At 46.0% G+C, this 21,504-nt stretch overlaps 1 protein-coding gene across 2 annotated transcripts; it reads right to left on the bottom strand.

The window, feature by feature from the left end:
• Positions 1-812: 812 nt before the first annotated feature.
• On the bottom strand, positions 813-19,072 carry ZDHHC1 (zinc finger DHHC-type containing 1). 2 transcript variants are annotated; one of them, XM_066557630.1, is made up of 11 exons: positions 18,953-19,072; positions 17,617-17,835; positions 15,740-15,915; positions 14,995-15,096; positions 13,995-14,119; positions 13,509-13,667; positions 10,000-10,112; positions 5,137-5,222; positions 4,406-4,499; positions 3,359-3,467; positions 813-2,929 (listed from the first exon to the last, which is right to left on the bottom strand). In XM_066557630.1, exons 2-11 carry the CDS (start codon positions 17,833-17,835, stop codon positions 2,652-2,654), a joined length of 1,461 nt encoding a protein of 486 aa, XP_066413727.1. In that variant the 5' UTR covers positions 18,953-19,072; the 3' UTR covers positions 813-2,651. The 2 variants fall into 2 exon arrangements, with proteins under 2 accessions (XP_066413727.1, XP_066413726.1); XM_066557629.1 differs by having other exon boundaries at positions 813-3,187.
• Positions 19,073-21,504: the final 2,432 nt, after the last annotated feature.

A 21,504-nucleotide genomic window follows, 5' to 3' on the forward strand; every position in this document is an offset into this window, starting at 1 on the left:
TTCTGCTTACTGCCACAGGTCTGCTATGGACATTCCGCATGCAGAGCAGCAGAAATGCCATTGGCACTTGAACCTGCAGGGTATCAACATTAAAGGCCCAAGAGGATAAAAGCAAGGTTGAGAAGGAGAGTCCAGGAGCTAACACCATCTCAGCCTCACCATTTTCACTCTTGGGTGCTCACTGTGCATTTTCAACAGTGCTCTTTGGATGTAGTTGTGGCAAAAACATAAACCCCAGCTGATTTCAGTAACCATATGGCACACATAATCGTCCTGCTGCCCTTGAGGTTTAGGAGATCAGAGTCCAACCCTGGCAGTGCTGGGAGCCCATCCTGCTGGAGGCTGGCTCTTGGCTCAGCACCCAGCTGCTCCAAGGCACGGACACAGCTTTGCATGTTTGGCAGTCTTGAGTTATTCAGCAGAGTGGAGCAAATGTTCCAGCTGAAGGCAGCAGAAGGATGTGCCTGGACATCTGATAGCCCAGGAAACCCAGCTCCCCTCAGCCCAAAGAGCACAGCAGCCTTTCTGCAGCACAATGCAGAGCTGGCTGGGCCTCCTTCCTCTGGTGCTCCAGCACAAAGACCAGGCTGGGGTATACAGGGAGAAGATGGTCTGATCCCTACCCCTCAGGGAAGACACTCCCATCTAACACCCAAAAGGCCCTGTGGAGAAGGGACTGCTGTCACCCCCACATCAATTACAGTGCTGAGCCCTTCTGGGACTGCAGAGGCTCAGGGAGAAGTGAAACAAACAGCCTGGGGATCATCAATGGGGCAGAGCCAGGAATTGCTGCAAAAGAAAGGAGGAAACTATTTAGAAAGAATATAGAAAATTTTATTGTGGCCAGAGCTACCAAAGAGCTCCACACATGATTTTGGGACTGATTCTGCATGGACAGAGTAAGAAAACACACAAGGTCTGCTCAGGGGCACCTGCTGAAGAGGAATTACCAATGCTTTCTGGTGGAGAGAGAGATGGCCTTGGAAAACCATGAGCCCAGCATTGCTGCAGGACACAGTTTCCTTGGATGACAGCAGACATGAGGAGAAACAACAGGAAGGGATTTGTCTAACTGGGACCCATAGGTGAGCAATGCCCTGGTCTCTGCAGACATCCAGTGCCATGTCTGCTGGTCCACACTCACCTGCTTTCCCAAAGGCTCACACTGCCAGAGGGCACCACTGGCCACAGCAGGCAGGGAAGCTGCAAGGAGTGTGACCACAGGCCAGCCCTTCCTGCAAACTGAGAAAAAATGACTTCAACAGCTACATGAGACTTCACTTTTTCTGATCAACAGATTGTGTAAACTGATGAAGAGTCAAAGCTCCTCATCCCAGTTCTTTCAGGGGACAAAAATCACACAAGAGAAGAGTGGTAAGGCAGCCCTTTAAAACACTCCCAGGTCTTTCTCTCAGGCTAGACCCTCCCATCAAGCCTGTGAGTCCAGTCTGCCTGTCCCATGTTGACTGTGCCCAAAGAGCCTTTGACTCTAGATCCCTGCCCTGCTCTTACCCAGTTCCAAGGAGTGCTTGCAGACTGAGCTAGACAAAGGGAGAACAGCTTAGCTTGGCTCTCACAGCACCATGCTTTGTCCTGTCCTTCCCTAACCTGCACCCACCATAGGCTGCAGAAAGGTCAGTTGTGCCTTTCATGCATCAAAACATTTTGGAAGGGTGATGAAGACTCCCCTGGCTTCCTTTTCTTTGTTGGTGCACCTGTCTGCTCACAGCACCAGCAGTGTGCTGTGCTGGGGATGTGTCAAATCCTGTCAGACATGGCCATGCTGGTGGCTGCTGTCTGGGCTCTGAGATCAGCTGGCTGCTAGGCAGATCTGGGCTTGCTGAAGGCCCAGCCTCAGCATGGAATCTGGAACAGGGCCTGCTGCCTGGGGAAGCCATGAGGACAGGGAGAGCACAGGTGCTGTGGGATGGCAGCCCAGCCAGTTCTCTGCAGCTCACCCCCAATACAGGCTGCTGTGGCTCAAGGCACTGGCCATGTGCCCCCCTGTCTGCTGTGGGATCTTTCTGCACTACACACACACCCCAGGCTTGGCTGTGGGCTAACACAGATCTGGCAGGCCAGGAATTGCAAAGGTTTCAGGGCCTGCTGTATCCCAAAACTTCTGATGAGAATGCTGCAGTGTGGGGCACCCCAGCGTGCTGGGAAGGGGGAGCAGGTCAAGCTATGCTGAGAGAGAGAGAAGATGCTGGTGGTGGGCTTGGCTTGAGGGAGCACAGTGGAAAGCGGTATAGGGATGGGGCAATCCTGAGGTTACTCCCTGACCCTCTGCTGAAGCCCCTGAGCATGATCCAATGACAGGGAGTAGGCAGATGGAAATACAGCTTTCAGGGAGCAGGGAATGGCAGAGGTACAGCCTTGTTCTTCCCCATCTTACACTCTGCTAGGAACTTACCGCAGTACCAGCATGCAGAGGGCCAAGAGGGGTTGGCCCTTCCCAGGGAAAGCACTTGAGCTCTCGTGAGCAACAAATCTACCTCAGGTTTGCCACCTTGCTGCCTCCTGCCTTTGGCTGAGGATGAGAAATGTCCCACTGCAGCCTGACAGCACATGCACAGTGAGGGGTGAGTCCTGGAGGGCTCCACACAGCACTAATGCTGCTCCCAAAGGCCATGGCTTTGGAAGGATGGTCCCTAGGCCGCTGTGGTGCTTGTCCTTATGTCCTTTGAGCATGGATCATGTCTGCCCACGTGCTGCTTGCTGGTGCATTTTCTGTGGTCAGGCTCTGACGTGCTCTCACTGGGCTGGAGCTGAGGGACAAGAGGTTCTCCACTGCTCTTACTTACAAACACAGCAGGAATCTTAGAAAAAAGCTCCAGGTCACGTTCCACATGTCTATCCTGCTGGCAGCTTCTCCTTTTGACCTTGTGCTCAGAATACAGATTCTTCTTCTTGACTCCTCTGGGATTGTCTGTGGACAAGGGACAATGTTGAGAGTTGCCTGAGTTATTCTTAGGAGGCCCTTGAAGGACTGGGCTCCCAGAGTGAATCTGAGCCACAGGAATCTCATCCATGGACTCAGCAGACTCTGAGTGATAGTGAGCTGGGGGTCCTGCTGCCTGGATGAGGCCCATGCTGCTGGGGGACACAGCAGCTCTCAGAGGAAAAGCTGGCACTAAGAGGTGAAGCCTGTGGGAAGGTGAGGTGGCAGCAGCCGTGGCTGGGAACTCTGCAGATGGAAATAAAGGGAGAAGAAGCCTTAAGGAGAGAGAGATTGCTCAGCCCCACAAAGACATCAACAAGCCCAGGAACTCTGCTCTGGCTGATGCAGTACTGTTAAAGCAAATCATACATTTATTTATGCAAGATTCAGCAGAGAAGCTGACTGGTGCACTCTCACCTGATGGGGGATCTGGGAAGGAGAGCTGAGGTGTAGCATGTGCTTTAGATCCACTGTCCATTGCTGAGGAAGAAACTTTCTGCACTTTCTTTCTTCTTTTCTTCTGTTGCTGTGAAAGCAAGTAGCCCAAGAGAAGGGAAAGTCACTTCACCAGCCCAAAGGAAGGAGACAATTTTTTTTCTTGTTATCTCTTTTTAATTCTTCCTACTTTGAATAACAAGCATTAGGTATAACCAAAGTCCAAGAATATTTTACCATTAAGACTGAGATACTACAAAGCAGAAATAGAGAACTGGCATTTACTAACACACCCCCACACTATCTGCATACAGTGACTCTGTGTGGTACCTTGAAGCTGTTGTCTCATAGAGCTGGGAGTTGTATGAGACACTGGTCACTTGCACTTGTAAAGCCAAACTAGAAGAGGGAACCAAAACTCACAGAGCACAGGATGTCCCAAGAAAGGGACAGTCCTTGTCCCAAATGCTGTATAGATGAAAACAAATTTTTCTTACCATCTAGATGGCAAGACTGATTAATAAGCTTGGAGGAAAGAGGAAAAGCACCACCACCTGCCATCTGAGCAAGAGGAGAGAGCATCTGGATACAGATACATGAATATCAGGAGCCCAGTCCAAGACTGGAGAGCTGTTCCATACACTCAAGCTCCATATCCACACACACCATCTTCCCCTGGGAAACTGCTTTATTTGAACATTTAAACTGTTGGATTTTGCTCTACAGAAACATGCAGAGCTTCTTACATCAACAAAGCAGCATAGTCAGCGTTACTGAGCTGCACTGGGGCAGCAAGGCACTGGATTACAGCTGTGCTACAGCTGTGAGCTTATGAGGGGACTGGAGGATAGCTCTGATCATGCCTGTGAGTGGAGACAGGAGAACATCACCTGGATTTGGTGACTGCAGGGCACAGCCACACCTGCAGACACTCACTGAGGGGAGGCAGAGCCTGCTCTAGAGTGAGCCTGCCCAAGCACCTGGGTGGGCTGTCAGCAGCACTTTGGGTGTGGGGCAAATCCTCCTTACCTGAGAAGGGGCCACAGAGTGAAGAGATGGGGACTCAGGGGATGAGCTCTGCTTGGGGTCACCTTCTTGGTTATGGACATAGAGCTTTGGAAAGCTAAAAACACAGCAGACACACAAGGTGATTCCCTAAGGCAGGACTTAAGTCTGATGCCCTCTTTGCCTGCACACACAGATCAGGCTGATCACAGCCTCCCCTGCCTTACACAGCATTCCCAGCAAAACTGCAGGGGAACTTCTCCTGCACAATTGTGCAAAATAAAAAGGAAATCCCCAGGGACACAAGTTAACAGGAAAGGACTAATTAAGAGACAAGGATCCTGTTTTCCCATGAGTGCTTGCCCGTGTTATAAACTTGTAACTGTTGTGATGCATTTCTCTACAACCTGAAGTGATGCAACTATAATGAGCTCAATAGAGGAGTTACAGGACAAATCAGACAGCCTTAAAGTAATTTTAATATAATACAATTAATAGAAAGCAGTTTGCTATAAAATATTTAATATAAAACAGTCTAAGTAGAATATTCTAGGAAAGATATTTTCCCAGGAGAGGGAAGGCAAGTATTCCTGCAGGTATCTACCCTCCTGAAACTCAAGGATTTCACCATGCCTTGCTCAAAACACTGGTGCTCCCTACCCTTCTAAGTACTCTTGTCTTAGGGCCCATCAGTGACCTTGACAGCAATTTCCCATTCACCATGCATGGAGAATCTTTTCCTTGACTTTTCTCACCTTTTTCCTGCAATTACTGTTGAGAATTCCTCTCCTCGAATTCCAGGGTCTGTATAGCCAGGATTACCTGACAATAAGTCTGCTTCCTGGAAAAAACAAAACAAACAACATTTTCAGACTAATACAAACACAGAGGGGAGAAGAGGGATTTTCATTACAGACATACTCTTTCTCCTTATGCCAGATATCTTTTGTCCCTATTGGTAGCACAGCAGGAAACTGCAGCTTAAGAAGATGAAAAACCCAAGATTGGAACAATTAGAAGTCCTTGATTAATTTCTTTAGTCCAGTCAGTATTTCATATGACTCAAAACCAAATCACACATAGAGAGATCAGCTTAGTCATTTCTTGGGAGCACATTCTAAAATACCACTTAAAGCTTCCATTAGTTACACAGTCCAATCTGAGGAGCTCTGCAGTGAATGCAAAATATGTCTTTTAAATGCAAAATGGAGGTGAGGAGAATGGAAGCATTAAATATACAGGAAAAACATAACGTGTTTTCTATTTCTTGTGTGACCCTGTGTGGTTAAGACCTGCTGATTTTTAAAAATGAGTGTGATATATTGTTTATTTGCCTCAGGTATGGATGAGCTCAGAATAATGACAGCTGAACTTGAAAACTGCGTATTTTCAGAAACATTATAAGAATAAGTTTCCTAAATCCAAGTGCTGCATTACAGGAAAGGACCCCAGTTCTCCCTCAAAAGCACCCAGTTAGGATGGTCAGAGTACCAAGGGATGAAGAGTATGAAGCCCTGTTATCAAAAAAGGATAAACCATGCTCAGAAGGACCTGGACACCACTTATCAGCTGCTTTTAAACTTAAATAATCATCAAGAGAACTTCTTCATTAGTGTTTCACCGTGCAGTGACTACAAAGATATTTTAAAGTAACTTTTAGGTTAAATGGAAGGATTTAAAATGTGATAGGCATTAGCTTCAAAAATAGCTAAAACAAACTCATGAAGACCTTTCTTTTCTGAAGAGCCTGATCAGCAAATTTGAGAAAATGAAGTCAAAGTTGGACACGCCACAAATGAGTTCCTGAGAGATCCAGGGCCTCTGCATTTGAACAAATTCATAAACAATCAACAAAAGAGCAGAGCAGTGAGAAGCCTGGTGATGACACTCCCTGATGTAAGGCATTAAAAATGAAAGCCAGCCGCAAAGAGCTGCGGAAGATCTTTGCAATATTGAATTAAAGGATGCTAAAATGGCACAAAAAATCAATATTGCTAGACGTAAAGATGGAAAGTGAAGCATGTGGGAAAAGCAGTTTAAACTTTATATACAGAGCAACAGTCTATGAACTGGAAAAGAATCCATGGAGCTGCACATTCAGTGACAGCCAAGAAATCATTTCAGATGTTAGGAATAAAAAGGAAAGGCAAATAAAAAGAGAAAAAAAACAATTTCAGCTGGTTTATGGGTGGTAACATAATATCTGAAGGGAATTGGTTTAGAAATCAAAACCATATCTTTCTGATTTAAAAATTTATCCAAGTGCAAGATTAATAATCTGCAGAAATTTACTACATGTATTTCAATTGGAACTTGTAACTCAAGTCACATCATCACTCATCACCAACTGAACACAAAGTGTGCACAAAGGTCTCCTCAAAGCTCCTTGGGACATTTACAATCAAGATTTACATTCAGGCCTCATGCACCTGAGTCACAAGGGAAGGAGACCAGGCACAGTCTCGTGTCACTGTGAGTGTACAGGCAGGAGATGCAGGTCTTTTCAGAGGGAAGCAGCTCATGGCTGAAATGAGCTGCAGCAGAGACATCCCACTGCACAGAACAACTGAAAACAATCAGGACTCAATGTCCACAGCACATAAACAGGACTGCAGGACTGGCATTTCAAGGGAGCTTAATAAATGATTCATCTTGAGAATAACGTGGAGAATTTCTTTCCAAGCAGGGAATGAAAGAGCCTTTTTTAATCAATTCTGTTCATTTCAGCCTTCTATAAATAATGTAGAACCAAACCAGCCACATAAATGAAAGTAAAGCATTAGAGCTGACTATGAAAACAAATGAGACTCAATCAGTAGAAAATACAATGCTCTCTCAGAGTGTGACACAAACTACAGCCACAGCACAGAGCCCAAGCCTCCCTCTGCTCCCAGGCATTTAGCAGGAGAATCAGAATCTTTCCTCTGCAGCATCAAGACAAGGCACTGTTTGCAGTTGGGTTGTCAGGATTCAGCTGCTGCTCCTGCTGAAAGCAGACTGCTGGGCTGACACACTGCCCAAGTTCTGCCCCTGTGCAAATCCTGGCCACGTTCACCCACTGCCAGCTGTGACCACCCCAAGGTCCATGGTTTACAATCCCAGGATGGATTCAGCTCCCTTGCCCACTGCAGCTGCCCTTATCAACCACTTCAGTGTCAGAAGTGCCCTGAAGTGCTGTCTGCCTGGAGGGGAAGCAGAATTGAACAGGAAAAAAAGAGTTCTTGTCCCATGGAAGCTGAGTCTGTTGCAAGTGTTGAGGCTGAGAGTGAAGACTAAGTTTGTTTTACATCAACATTGGAAGAAAGCAACAATTCTGAAAGTGTAAGGGAAGCTGAGTTTAAAATCTGTGTTTAGTATTTAAAATCAAACCCCACCAACCTGAATCAGTTTCCAAAGCAAGTTCAAAGCTTTAGGAATGTGAGAAGAACCACATCCCAGCTGGCCTCATATGAAAGCCAGCTCCCTGGCATGAATGCAATTATGCATTAAAGCATAGGATTTGGGTTAGTTTATATTTCTTTGGACTGCAAATGACTACAGAAAAAATGGTTACTTGCACATCCTGCTTTAGGTATGGTAATAGAAGCAAAGGCTCAATGTGCCCAACTGTTCTGCATTTTTTGTGACATCTGAACCACTTAAATGTGCAAAATTAGGGCTCTTATTTTGTAGATCCTACAAGTACATAAGAATCCTTTATCCTGAACAAGAATCCTTTAACTTCAACATAGCTGAAGACTTAACCACAGACCAACATGGAAAACTGAAGCCAAAACCAACACCCAAGCTTGAATAAGGCTCAAAAACAAGCATTAAAGGGGAAATGCATGTTTCTTCTTAGTCCCTAAAATGAATGAACAGTTCAGACAAAAGTGGGAAGAGGATGATTTCCATTTTATGCTTACAACATGTTGGATCAATTACAAAGGGTTGCAGTGTTCAAGCTAAAGAAGGCTGTATTCAACACAGTTTACAAAAGGCAAGTCACTTGGTGTCCTCCTACTCCAATCTATTTGTTTGTGTTTATCTCTGGTTGCTATGTAAGAAACAAGGAAAGTCTAGTGGGTTAACATTTTTCTTAACAATGTTACTGGGCATCATCCAGTCTTTCTTGTTCCCCAAGGTCCTAACTGCAGTCCTGAAACATCAAACTCCTTTTCATCCTGCTGCTTCCAGGCTTGCTGCTTCAAAGTAACCATATTCACACATATCTAGATAACAACCAGTGCAGACAGGAGAACAACACAGGACAGGAGAATGCCAACATCCCAAAAGTGCACACACACATAAAGTCCACCCCGTTCAAATACATTTTCAGTATCAACTAAAATTGAATAACTAGATTATTAGAGCTAATGCTTTATTATTGTTTTAATCTTCATAGTAAGCAAAGCTCTGTGAAACAAAGTGCCAAATATTTTTGTTGTTATGGAAACCTCTGTTTAAACTGAAAGTTCCACTTTTCCAAAACAGTAAAAAATATATATGAAAAGCTAGGGACTTCATATTATAGAAAAGTAAATGAGCTCACTTTCCCCTTTGCTTTGATAGGGAAGAACTATGGATGAATCCAGAGACATCCCAGTATCTCTACAGAGAATACTTGGATGAAGCTTGTATTTAATTAATTTCTTATGAAATACAAAACTGTTTGTATAGTAGATAACTTACTTGCATAAAATGAAAAATTATACATGACTGAGAATCACAGAATAATCTAGATTAGGAAGAATTTTTGGAAATTTCTAGTTCAAGCCCCTGCTGAAGTCAGTATAGAATGTGTCCAGTCAAAATTTTAGTTAATCCAATAATTTATTTTGCCTTGTATCAAAATAAATTACACTGAACCTCTCAATTCAGAGCCTGATATAGTTGCCTCAGCAGTCTAACAGTATTTAAGAGCTTGTAGAACTCTTTTTACAGAGATATAGATCAACATCACGCTAATAACAAGGACCCTTATCATCATACAGACTCATTTCAAAGAAAAGCAGATATCTGGGTCATTTCTGCAAAGCTGGTGTCCTTTTCACTTTTAAGATGGTTAAATTACTGCTGCTCAGTGATTAGCCCCAGTTTCCCCAGCCCTAGAGCCTGCCTCATTTGAAGCCATGACACAAGGCCCCAGGATGTGCAGTGCCACCCAAACAGATGGTCCTGTCCTTTCCAGGGAAAGGATTCTTCCCACTCCTCAGTTACCCTCCTTTGTGCTGAGCCAGGCATTCATGGGACTGCTTGGTGAACTAACTGGGAGGGAGCTGGGCCAGCTCAACTGTTTTTTTAACAAAGTTTATTGTTACTCAGATGAGTTTCCCCACCCTGTCCTAATGAACAGCTGTGCTGGCAGAAGAGACGAGATAGTGCAGGACCCAAAAAAAGTGGTGGAGGAAGAGAGTGGGTGGGATTGATTCCTTTGAAAGCACTACTTGCTTATACCTAAAGTGTTCATGGAATCACAGGCCTTGCACTCTTTCACATCCTACTCAACTCCATCAAAGTACCAAGTCTTATCTCTGGCAACTGCCTTTAAAACATGGAACACAAGAAAGTGAAGCAAAGTTTACACAGCAAACAAACAAGGCTGTTTTTGGGAAATGGGCTGAAAGTAGGATGAGTACCTGACTGGGTCTCACTTGGGAGGAACAAGACTCCTGTTTCTTGTCTACCTTGTCTGGCTGCTGCTGGGGACGCTGCTGCAGGATGTACTCATATGTAGTCAGCTTGTGCCACACTGAAAGGGAAGAAAGAGACTTGTCAGCACAGGAAAGGCCCCTCCCTGACTGCACTTACACAAACAGGCTGGATAACTATACCATCAAATAGTAACTATAAACACGAAGAAACTGATAATCCAAGCCAAAAGTAGCTGTGCTCTGTACATCCTACTATATCCTTTATTGTCACCATCACAATGCTTTCTTATAGTCCTGCTATTCTAAAGTGTCCTAGAATGGTACAGCCTTCTATACGATAGTGATTTGTTCAGTTCATTTCAGGGCAAATCCATTATTCTTGTCTAAGAGGTTTAAGATCTGCACTGTACAAACAGCTCAGTGAGCAATCAGAAGGTATTGCAGAAGGTGGTGCTAAATGGAGAGAAGAAATGGAGCAGGCTAGAGTGTCCTGTAGTGATTGAGACACTTAATGTGCAAACCAGTGAGCATCAAATGCACAGCTTGCCTTGTGCCAAACAGATGTGCCCAGAGTTCACATGTCCCTGACTTTATGAGCTCTCCAGGTCCCCATGCAAACACATCTGCTTCCATGAATGACCAAAAGCATGTGACATTTCTGAGCAACTTGGTTTCTTCATGAGACCCAAAAAGAGTCCAAAATGCAGACATTCTTCCTATAATGACCTTAAGCATTTTTAGAGAATAAACCCAGAAAAGGATGCTGAAGGGTTTTAGCACACAGCACAATGGTTATTCCTCCTTTTTACAGAAGCACAGCAGTTAAAGCAGATGCCTAGGATCATCTGGACTAAAATCCTCCCTCTGCCTGAAGACATTTAGATCACTGATATCTTACCTCTCAAAACCATGCCCTTCACAGAAAAGTGGGGGAGAATCACTTTATGAATAAATAAAAATCACTGTAATAAGGAATCACAATCACCTTATGAAGAAATAAAAAATCAGGATCCATTTGGCCAAGAAGAGAGAACATAGAGATGAATGTGAGTCTGCAGCCAAGTGATTACTTAACAGGGACAATGCAGGGTGCTGGCAAGTGCTCCTAGAATGGCACCCTTTGCATTCTTTGAAAAACAGAATGTTGCTTCATAAGCAAAGGCCTACTAACCATTTTTAATTTGGATTTTGTTGGTTTCTGAATACTTACAGTGTAACTTTTAAAGTATTTTAAAAGAGCTATTTAGTTGAAATACTGGGTTTTTTTGGCCAGATAACACTGCAGCACATAACATGTAAAATATTATCAGTCTGTGAGTAACCCTATATGCTTTCCTATATTCCCTACTATTTTTTTCTTTTTATTCTACTATCAGCCTCTTGGTATTGAAGAAAAAAATCCTCCCTCCAAGCTTCTGAAGTGTCATGCTTCACCAAATGCCTCCAGAACTGAGTCTGAATCAAGACTAGTAATTTTGAATACATGGACCTACTATTTTGAGAATAACCTACTTTCTTTGAGTGATCATAGTGAGTAAATAAAATCTGGAGAGTAACTCTGAGATTTTCACTGTGCTTGTAACAAAACTAGATTCTAAATTTTAATAGTCATACCTGACTTAAGCCGTTTTGTAACAGAAGCCTAAGGTCAGTACCACTCACATGGGTGCTGTTTAATTTCTGTAATTTAATTATTGCAAAACAAAAAGATATATTAAGAAATACTGACCAACAGTAATTACATTGGAATTGGTAAAGTGTATTTCTAGTCTCAAAAGAGGGAAGACAGCTCATTACAACACTGTCTACCTTAAAGCATTCAGAGGAGACTATTGACAATTACAGGTATAAAATAAGAGGAGTTTAAGCTCAGACATACTTTGTCTCCCTGAAAGCCAGTAGTAAGTGCAAATGCAATGGTAAGTGCAATGCATACTCATATGCAGCACACAATAAAGGCTTCAGTGTGGTGACACCCCTCCTTTAAAGCAAGGGCTTACACAATACATTCTGCACAGATGGAAACAGTTTCATTAGGGCAGCAGATTATAATGTAATAAAACGTTAAAACCATTTGCAATAATTCTGTTTCCACATAAGATGGAAGATAACGATTTAAAATTGGGCCAAAAGTAGAAGTTAATTTGGCTCGAAATTTATTCTGAAAGAGGAGAAAGAATCACCCCAAGACAAGAGCAGCAAAATCTCCCCCAAGCCCAGAGCACAACTAGCGGCACACACAGAGATTTCTGTCTGTCAGATAAAGCAGGTCATTATCTCAGGCAGGGAGCACCCTCTTGTGGAAGCTGCACACAAGGACAGGATAAATACCACTTACTACTAAACAGAATAATCCTTTTTCATTCAGGAGAAACCTTCCTGGAGCTTTGTTATGCTTTTTGTCTTTAAAAAGTGCTACATCAACTTTTCAAATCTCCAGGCAGTGCCATTAACGCAGAAAAGCTAACTGTCAATTCTGCCAAGGAAGTGAAATCGTAGCGTGCCCAAATTTCAGTCAACATCAAAGAGGCTGTAGAAGAAAATGATGGTCAGTTTCCTCACTGGGTGCACTGTCCATGCCAGCTGGGAACACTCCCCTATCAAACACTACACTTCAGCAGTGCAACTGTTTTACTTCTGGAGCTGTGCTGGTTTGTGCTGACCTAGTTTGTGTTGGCATCTGCAGGTCTGTTAACTGAGAACCTGAAAATCCATCCAAGGATCCTCTGTAACCTCTGTCCTCACTTCTCTTCCACCACATCCCTTCCTTCCTACTTCTGCCACCACCAGCTACTGCAAATGTAAGATCTTTCCCTATCATGACTTTCATCAGCAGCCAAAAAACATTGGCTTAATTGTAGATGATGGCTGAAAAAAGTTTTTGATGCTCATTTCTACATAAACAAACATAAATATCCTTTCTTGCCAGAGCAACAAGCAGTAGATCTAAAGAGAAGCTTTTCTGAAAGCCTCTTTCTCTGAATTCCACAAATCTTCTTGTATCAATATGGTACAATTTCCATAAAGGGACCTTAACCTGGATGGCAGTGCTCCCATCAGAAATTCAGCTCTGTGCATCCACATTTCTCTGGGGTAAGGGAAAAATACAGGCTCTTTCACACAACAGAAGTACTGGGGAGCACTGTGAGGAGACTCACAAAGGCCATATGTGGAGTTAATCTGAATCTGCCATCACTGGCATCAAGCTGACATTGCCCAGTTCATCCCACTTGGCCTCTTCAGTACCCCACCATGTGCTTTCAGTTTCAGGATAACATAGCTCAAACATGGCTGCAGAGGCCCAACACAAGCCCCACATTACACAAGCACTGATAAGCCTACCTGGTACAGGGGGGAACTCAGAAATATGATGTTAAATTCCAATTTTACACAATGGGTGCATATTAGTGACACGGGTGTTCAGTGAATGCAGGATGAGTAGAAGATAAGCAAAAATGAAATGGGGGTATAGATGACAGGAACAAAACACCTACAGAGATAGATGTGAAAAGTCAAGAGGTGGCCCAGCAGGATCATGGTCACTAGGCTCAGAAGAATAAAAATCCCAGCTGTCACCAAAATGGCAGGTGCCTGAGTCTCAACAGGAGATGCAGGAAGAAACACAAACCAGCGATCCATGTGGTTCCTCAAAGCTGTCAAACAAAGAGAGTTGGAGATAAGTAGATTGTCTAGGTATGAATTATCTCTAAATAAACTTTATAGCTGGAATCAAAAGTAGCTGCAGACCCATTGTGCACTGGAGGCCTAAGAAATCCGGTGTCTGCAGGGCTTTTAGGAAGAGCAATTAGCTCTGTAAGGAAAGACATTCCATCCAGCTGAGCAGAGATACTCTAACAGAAATATAAAATGGAAGCAGGAAGGAATGGAGTTCCTCCTCAGTGGAAGAGCTGACAGAATCCAAACCCTCATCAAGACATGCTGGCTGATCCCCAGGATGCTCATGTGGAGCACTGCAGTACCATCAAAGTGCTGGTCAGAGCGAAGCACCGCGGGGTCCACGAAGAACTCCACAAAGACGTAGAAAGCGACGAGCAGCAGAAGCCCCAGGCCCAGAATGGCAGAGAGCACACTGTTCAAAAAGAGCCTGCCAGGAAAGGGAGAGCTCTCAGTGCCTTCAATAACATCACACACACAAATCAATATCCCAGCCTCTAATAAACAAAGAGACAGCTATCTCAAATTGCTGTCACACTTTCTTACACTTCTGATAGATACTGGTGAACAGCTTTACTTATTATTTGTTACTTTGAGGGACTAAACTGTGACCCTTTAGTGCAACCATGGTTACAAAACAGTAGAGTATATCTAGGACAGACAAAGAGCTCCCTTGCACAAAATCTGAAGTGTAGTGTGTGTCAAAGGCAAATCCCTTCCTGATCTGCTTCACCAGCCATCAGTGTAACATGGCACCCAGCAACATCGCTTTGCTTTCCACGGGGTTTAAGTGCAGGAAAGTAAATTGAGAAGCATCAGTGACAATCTCCTTATTCTTTTTTCAAACCTGGCATGGATTAGAGGTCCCTATATGCTGCTGTGACTCCTGCCAACTGGCAAGTCTTGTAGGGAAAGCACATGATCTGGATGCAGGTTGTTTCAAATTGGAACAGCACCATCATGGTTCCATTCCTACTTCAGCTTTCAGAAGCACTAAGGACACTCAATTAACATCCTGTATGCATTTCCTAATACCAAATAGTAACTCTATGTTCTCTGTTTTTACTTACAGATGTTCAGCTACAACATTCTAAGTTTAGGAGTTTTATCCCTGGTTATTTGAATGATTATGCTTGTATTTTCCATCTAGTTTTCTCATGACTGATTCTCTTCAGCCAGGGGATAAAAGAAAAGTGGGTCTGCATGGCTAAGTACAGACTGGACAGATACAGGAGAGCCCTGGAAAGAGAAGGAGCCACATTATTGATGCAGTGTTGTGCTTCTACCACAATGCCAAGCTCTTACCAGTAATTCCTCTCTCCCACACAGTTGTTGAGCCATTTGCAGTGATGATCAAAGCCACACACACACTTGTTGCAAGTTCCACAGTGCTTTGAGTTGGCACTCCTGCCAAGGAAAGGGTGGCATTAGCATGGCAGCACCAGCTCATTACTGTGACTTTTCAGTGACTCAAACACAGGGGGATACAGCAGCAGAGATCCTGGTAACAGTGAGTAAACCTTCTGCACTGGTAATAGTGAGTAAACCTTCTGGAGTTTCATCAGGAGTACTTCATCTCCCAAACTTATCTATCACTGTTGCACCACAATCCCAAAATTCGCCTTTCAAGGCACTGCATGATTTTTAATTTGGAGATTGTTGAATTCTTATTTGAATCCCTTCAGCAATACTACAGAGCTTGGTGTTAATGCCCGCCCTCCAAGCATTTCCTGCAACTGGCCAGCATCCAGCCAGAGACAAGCACGCACACACAAAACTTACACACTGATAGGTAAAACACCAACACCCAGGGAACATGGCACACTACAGCCTTCTCCACACAACGTGAGCAATGAAATAAAACACAGAACCCTGTGCACATTTGACAGAAGGCCCCTACCCAACTACCTGAACCCTGCCACAGGATGAAGCTTAACTTGCACTGTAGCAGCTCAGGGGCTCAATTTCAAATCTTATAGTCTGACATTAAGGACTAATGGTGACATGCAATGGTGAAGAAGACAGAGCAGGAGAAAGAAGAGCTACTTACACATCCACATCACAGACATGGCAGTGATGGTTCTCAATGACATGTGCGTGTTGGTTACGGTTGAAGGTGGCCAGAGGCCCCAGATAGTTTTTTTCTCGCACGTTTGCATCCGCAGGATCAATGGAAACTGCAGTAAGATGAACAACTAAATGGTAGATAAAACACACTCCTGGACACTGAAGTACACAGTTAAGGATTTAACATGTCTTTTAATCCTTAATACACAAACCCCACACAGACGAAAAATTTATGGCATAGAATTAGAAATTGCTGTATAACATTGCAGCACATTAATCTGAGCTTTATTGATAGAGACATTTGCCTTGTAATAAATATCCCTGGAAAAAGGTAACTAAACCTACAGGAACATCCCTCCTCATTATGTACTTCTCTGCCTTGCAGAAGTGCCCTTCCTAGCACAGAATGTCTTCAAAAGTTACCTGTACTTACCAGAATCTGAGCCCAAGTACAGGCTGCTGACATAGGTCCAAGTTTCTCAGTCCATACAGACTCCTTGGAAAGGCTGTGCACATGCCCTTTCACTGCACCAGACTTTCAAGAAAAAAAAGGTCACATCAGGGAAGTAGTATTGATTACCTTGCTTTCCTTTTCCTTAGAATCCCAGGGAAGAGGAGCACACCTTTAAAGCAGGCTCCTACAAAGGATCCAGGGTTTGTCACTGTTTCTATACACCCAGATGTGCACATCATTGATCATACTAAGACCTACAGAAAATAGATCAGTTTAGTAAGCTAAAAAAGGAGGCCTCTGAGAGGTCCAGCTCACTGGAGCTCTGATGGCTGATGAAGCAGATTGGGAAGGGATTTGCCTTTGACACAAAAGAGACATTAGTGCTTTATTAACTGGAAGTAAAACTTGAGGAAATATTAATCTGTTTAATTAAGAGTAACTTTAGATTGCATTATTAAGATATTTAATAGACAAATTCACAAGGTTTGAACTGTGATAATATCAAGGACTTGAGCAAGCTAAGTAGATGTAAGACCACTGAGCTAATGATATTAATGTCTAAATCATGCAGGTGTAAAACTAACAATAATAAGCAAAATCATCCCAAACATATCCAAGACTTAGAGGCATCTGTGTCAGATGTATAAATGGTGTAAGTGCACACCCCATCCCTTTAGAACAAGGTCTGGTTTTGAGGAAGTTCCTTCCCTGGGCACAGGTGATAGCACAGTGGCACTGGGAGTACTGGGAGAACTGGGATCACTCCCCAGCTGCTCCAGGCTGAACAAGCCAAGGGTCCTCAGCTGCTTCTCCTCTAGACCCTTCACTGTCTTTGTTAGATGTGTACTAAACTGCTGCTCCAGACTGTCCCATAAGGGACCTCTCCTCTGAAGTTCACACCACACCACCTTGTGTGCCACTCCCAGATTTCCTCCTGAACACAGGAGAGTGTGGGTCACAGGGAGGTGATCCACTGTGGGCCACCACAAGCATGCCAAGCTGCCTTTCATGACTCACCCAGCCAGCACAGAGAGGTGGGGCTGCCTTCACAAGGATGTTTCAGGAGGGGATTTTTTGTATGACTTCCCTCAAACCCTTCAGCACACTTGTAGAAGAATAATATAAAGCAAAGGAGACACAGAGGCAGAAGCAGGCAGCAGAAGAGCAAAGGCAGTAACCTTAATGGAGAGTGATGAAGCAGAACATCAGTGACCTAAAGTGAGGATCTCAAAGCAAATGATTTTTTATAATCAGGAGATATCCAAGATGATGGTCACAGTTCAGAGAAACATTCTGGCTCAGGTGCTTTTCTCCTATGCTTTCTGTGCCACCCAATAAGTGTTCTGTGCTACCAAAGCCCCAAGGACAGTTTGTACCAGCCCTGCTCCCTCTCCATCCAAGGATACGATGTAACCAGCGGGCAGCCAGTGGCGGGGCAGGAGGGGAACCAGGATCCCAAAGCCAACCAGAGCAAAGAACAGGAACAGCAGCCAGGCAATGACCTGGAACAGGTGCAGGGGCCAGCTCCAGCCATTTCTTCGAGCACGTTGGACCTTCACCTCAGGGACAGCTTCACCCAAATCCTCTGGAGCTATCTTATTATGGGGTTTATTGCAGATATTCATCTACAGAAATCAAAAATGGAAAACAAAAAGATGTGAAACAAAAGTGCTGTGACTGAGGCCTGGTGCTGCAGAGATGCTCCAAGGCAGGCTATGTTAGAGACTAAAATGATGACACATGTGAAGAGAAACAGCTCTGAGCTCAGAAGCAATTTCTCCTTTTTTATGGTGGATTATTAGATGCTGCTTTTCACTTGCCACAGGGCCAGGAGAGTTTTTAACAACAGAGGGTTGGGCTGCTCTGCTTCACAGAAAACATGAGATAGCAGGGAGAGCAAACCAGGCAGGATATCAAGGGCAGCATCACAAAGCCAGAACAAAGGAGCTCTGCTGGACCTGAGCTGACTCAAGGTACCTCTGCACCACTCCCATCCTTCCTTAGTAACTAAAGAGGATGTGAAACTACCATCTAACATGACAAACAACTTCAATTAGTCTGATTAACATGCACAGGAGAGAGATGAAAGAAAAGAAGGAGGTCTCTGGCTCACTTGTGGTATTTTTGATAATGGTTCCAGTGCCAGAACAATTCACAGGGCTGGAAGAGAGCAAGCACAGCAACTGCTGAAAGAGTGAGCAGGACAATTCCAGCCTTGGTATGCCAACAGCCCTTCAGTGTCTGGCAAAGGGCTGGAAATGTCTTTTTTGGTCAACTGGTAGAGGAGTGGATAAGAATAGCAGAGAATATAATTTATGTTCATCAGCACGGTCTTATCAACACGTAGGCTGGAATAAAAAATTCCTAACTTCACCCTTTAAAGTAATTAGCAGTATCTGCCTGCTTTCACCATTTAAGTTGCTACATGGCAACTGGCTCATCACTGATGAGAAATCATTACCAGTCATGTTATCCTTCTCTCATTAGGCTGTTGAAAACTTGCTCATGCATCACTTTGAGCTACCTGTTACAAAACCCACAGTGGGTACGCCCGGCGTGCCCTTATACCCAGCTCCAGAAAACACTGAATATAAAAACCAGCCTGAAGTCACTATCAGGGTAGACAGAGAGAGAGGCACAGGGACGCAAGGGAGCCAGGGCTGGGTCAGCGGTTTCCCGGGCAGCCACTCTGGTGAGAGGCGCGAAGACCCCTCCCGCACTCCACCACCTCCCACCCCTCACCTTCTTCCCGCAGAAGCGGTGGACCGCGGCCCCGGCCCCGCCTCATGCCCAGGCAGGGCGCGGGGCCCCCGGCTGAGGCCTCCAAGGCAGCTCCCGGCGCCTCCGCGGGCCTCGGGCCGCTGCGCCCGTCACCATGGCAACGGCTACGGCGGCGCGCAGGGGGCAAAACGTGCCGGACGCGATCGTTCCTGCGCGAGATTTCGTCCTACATCAGCCCCGGGGTGGGGTCCTCTCACACCCGGAGAAACTCTGTCTGCGACACTCCCCAGCCTTCCAAGGGGTGACATGCCATACAGCTGGGGCTAGAGATGCCCAGTGAACCAGCGGTGGAGTCTGGTTTTGAGCTAAAGCCATCCCACTCCTGGAAAATTCCGTTCCCTGTTATATCAACCAGTCTTTATGGCATGAAAATGTAGTATTTTTGTTGATATATATATATGCAGACTTACACTGTGACATAATGAGGTTGCAGAATTTTACTGGGGAGTTTGGAATTTTACTGGAAGCTTTGGTTTGTGGTGGTGGTTTGTGCTTAAGTAAAACAAAGTAAAGGACACGGAACTAAGGATTGCTTTATCAGTGAACGATAAAGGATACCCCTGGGCAACCAGGATAACATAGAATTTGATGGATTTGAAACCCTCCTAGCATAGTCTGGCATCAGCAATTCCAGCAAGATGGATTCCAGGGATGCCTGGATTGTGGAATCATGGATTATCCTGAGTTAGAAGGGATTCACAAGGAACATCAAGTCCAACTCCTTACCCTGCCCAGGACTACTCCCAAAATCACACCATGTGTCTGAGGGCATTGTCCAAATGCTTCCTGAAGTCTGGCAGGTTTGGTGCTGCAAACATTTCATTTCAGTGCATGCCCAGACAAGCAACAAGAACACTGGGAAAACAGAAGCAGAGAGGCAGTAAGGTTGGAAAAGATCTCTAAAGATCATCAAGTCCAGCTACTAACCCAGCACTGCTGTGTTCACCACTAACCCTTCTCCCAGATACCACGTCCACACACCCTATGAGCACTTCCAGGGATGATGATTTCACCACTGCCTGGGCAGCCTGTCTCAGCGCCTGGCCACCTTTTCCACGAAGAAATTTTCCCTAATATCCAAGTTAAACCTCTACTGGCACAACCTGAGGCCATTTCCTCTTGTCCTATCATTTGTTACCTGGGAGAAGAACACGATCCCCCCTGGCTCACCCTGCTGTGAGGGAGTTGTTGAGTGATAAGGTCCCCTCTGAGCCTCCTTTTCCCCAGGTTGAGCCCTCCCAGCTCCCTCATTAATTCATCACCAGACTTCTGCTTCAGACCTTCCCCAGCTCCATTGCCCTTCCCTGGGCTCACCACAACACCTCCATGTCCTTCTTGTAGTGACCTTTGCAAACGTTTTTTATCATTAGCAGTCAGTGATGTGGCTGTTAGTGCCTAGTCCAGCTGTACCTGAAGGTTTCAAGGATAGAATAAAACCTGCGCAAAAAACTGGGGTTGTTTTGTCCATTTTGGCTGGGACACCTCATGTGCAGGGATAAATATTTACCCTGTAATTCCCTTCTTTTCATCCCAGCCCGCGGCCGCAGTGGGCACGGGCCAGATGCGGGTTTGGGTGACGCAGCTCTGCCGGCATAGCCCGCTCCTCTGCTGGCCCCGGCCTGCCCCAGCCCAGCCCGCTCCTCTGCTGACCCTGGGGAGGCTTTTCGGCCCCGGCCCCGGCCCCGGCCCCGGCCCCGGCCCCGGCCCCGGCCCCGGCCCCGGCCCCGGCCCCGGCCCCGGCCCCGGCCCCGGCCCCGGCCCCGGCCCCGGCCCCGGCCCCGGCCCCGGCCCCGGCCCCGGCCCGCTCCTCTGCTGGCCCTGGGGAGGCTTTTCAGCCCAGCCCAGCCCCGCCCCGCCCAGCCCGGCCCGGCCCAGCCCGGCCTGCCCGAGCCCAGCCGGCTCCTCTGCTGGCCCTGGGGCGGTTTTTCCGCCGGCCCCGGTGGAGCACAGCCCGGCCCCGGTGGTGGTGCCGGCGGCAGGGACAAGGAGCTCTTTATGGGCCGCCGGTGTCGGCGCACAGCGGCTGCTTTGTGCGAGGGCTCTGGCCGGACCCGGGCTCAGAAGGGTTCTGCGTGTGGCCGGGGGTGGCGTGTCCTTGGCTCGCTGTCCCCAAAGGCCCTCGCCACCTTTTCAACCCTCGGCTGAGCTCCCTGAGCAGGGTCTGGCCATGCTGGCGGTGACAGGGAGTGCCCAAGGGGTGTGGGGCGCTGCACCCCACTTGTCACAGCGCACCCTCCTCCAGATGGGCGCAGAGGGACAGCTCCAGTGCTTGGCGAGCTGGGGAGCTGCAAGTTTCACCAGCCTGTGTCAGAGCTGCTGCAGAGGGAAGCCTCCTGCACAAAGGAAGCACAGCCTCGTCTCTATCCCCTGCTCATCAGGGCCAGGGAGCCCTGCTGTGCTTTCCAGGCACTGCTGAGGACAGTCTTGGCTGTGCAGGATGTTCAGGGCAGTGTGTTGGAAGTTGTGCCTGCCCATAGCAGTGGAGTTGGCACAAGATGATCCCTTCCAACCCA

The sequence above is a fragment of the Molothrus aeneus genome, chromosome 11, assembly GCF_037042795.1.
Source record: "Molothrus aeneus isolate 106 chromosome 11, BPBGC_Maene_1.0, whole genome shotgun sequence".
NCBI lineage: Eukaryota > Metazoa > Chordata > Aves > Passeriformes > Icteridae > Molothrus > Molothrus aeneus.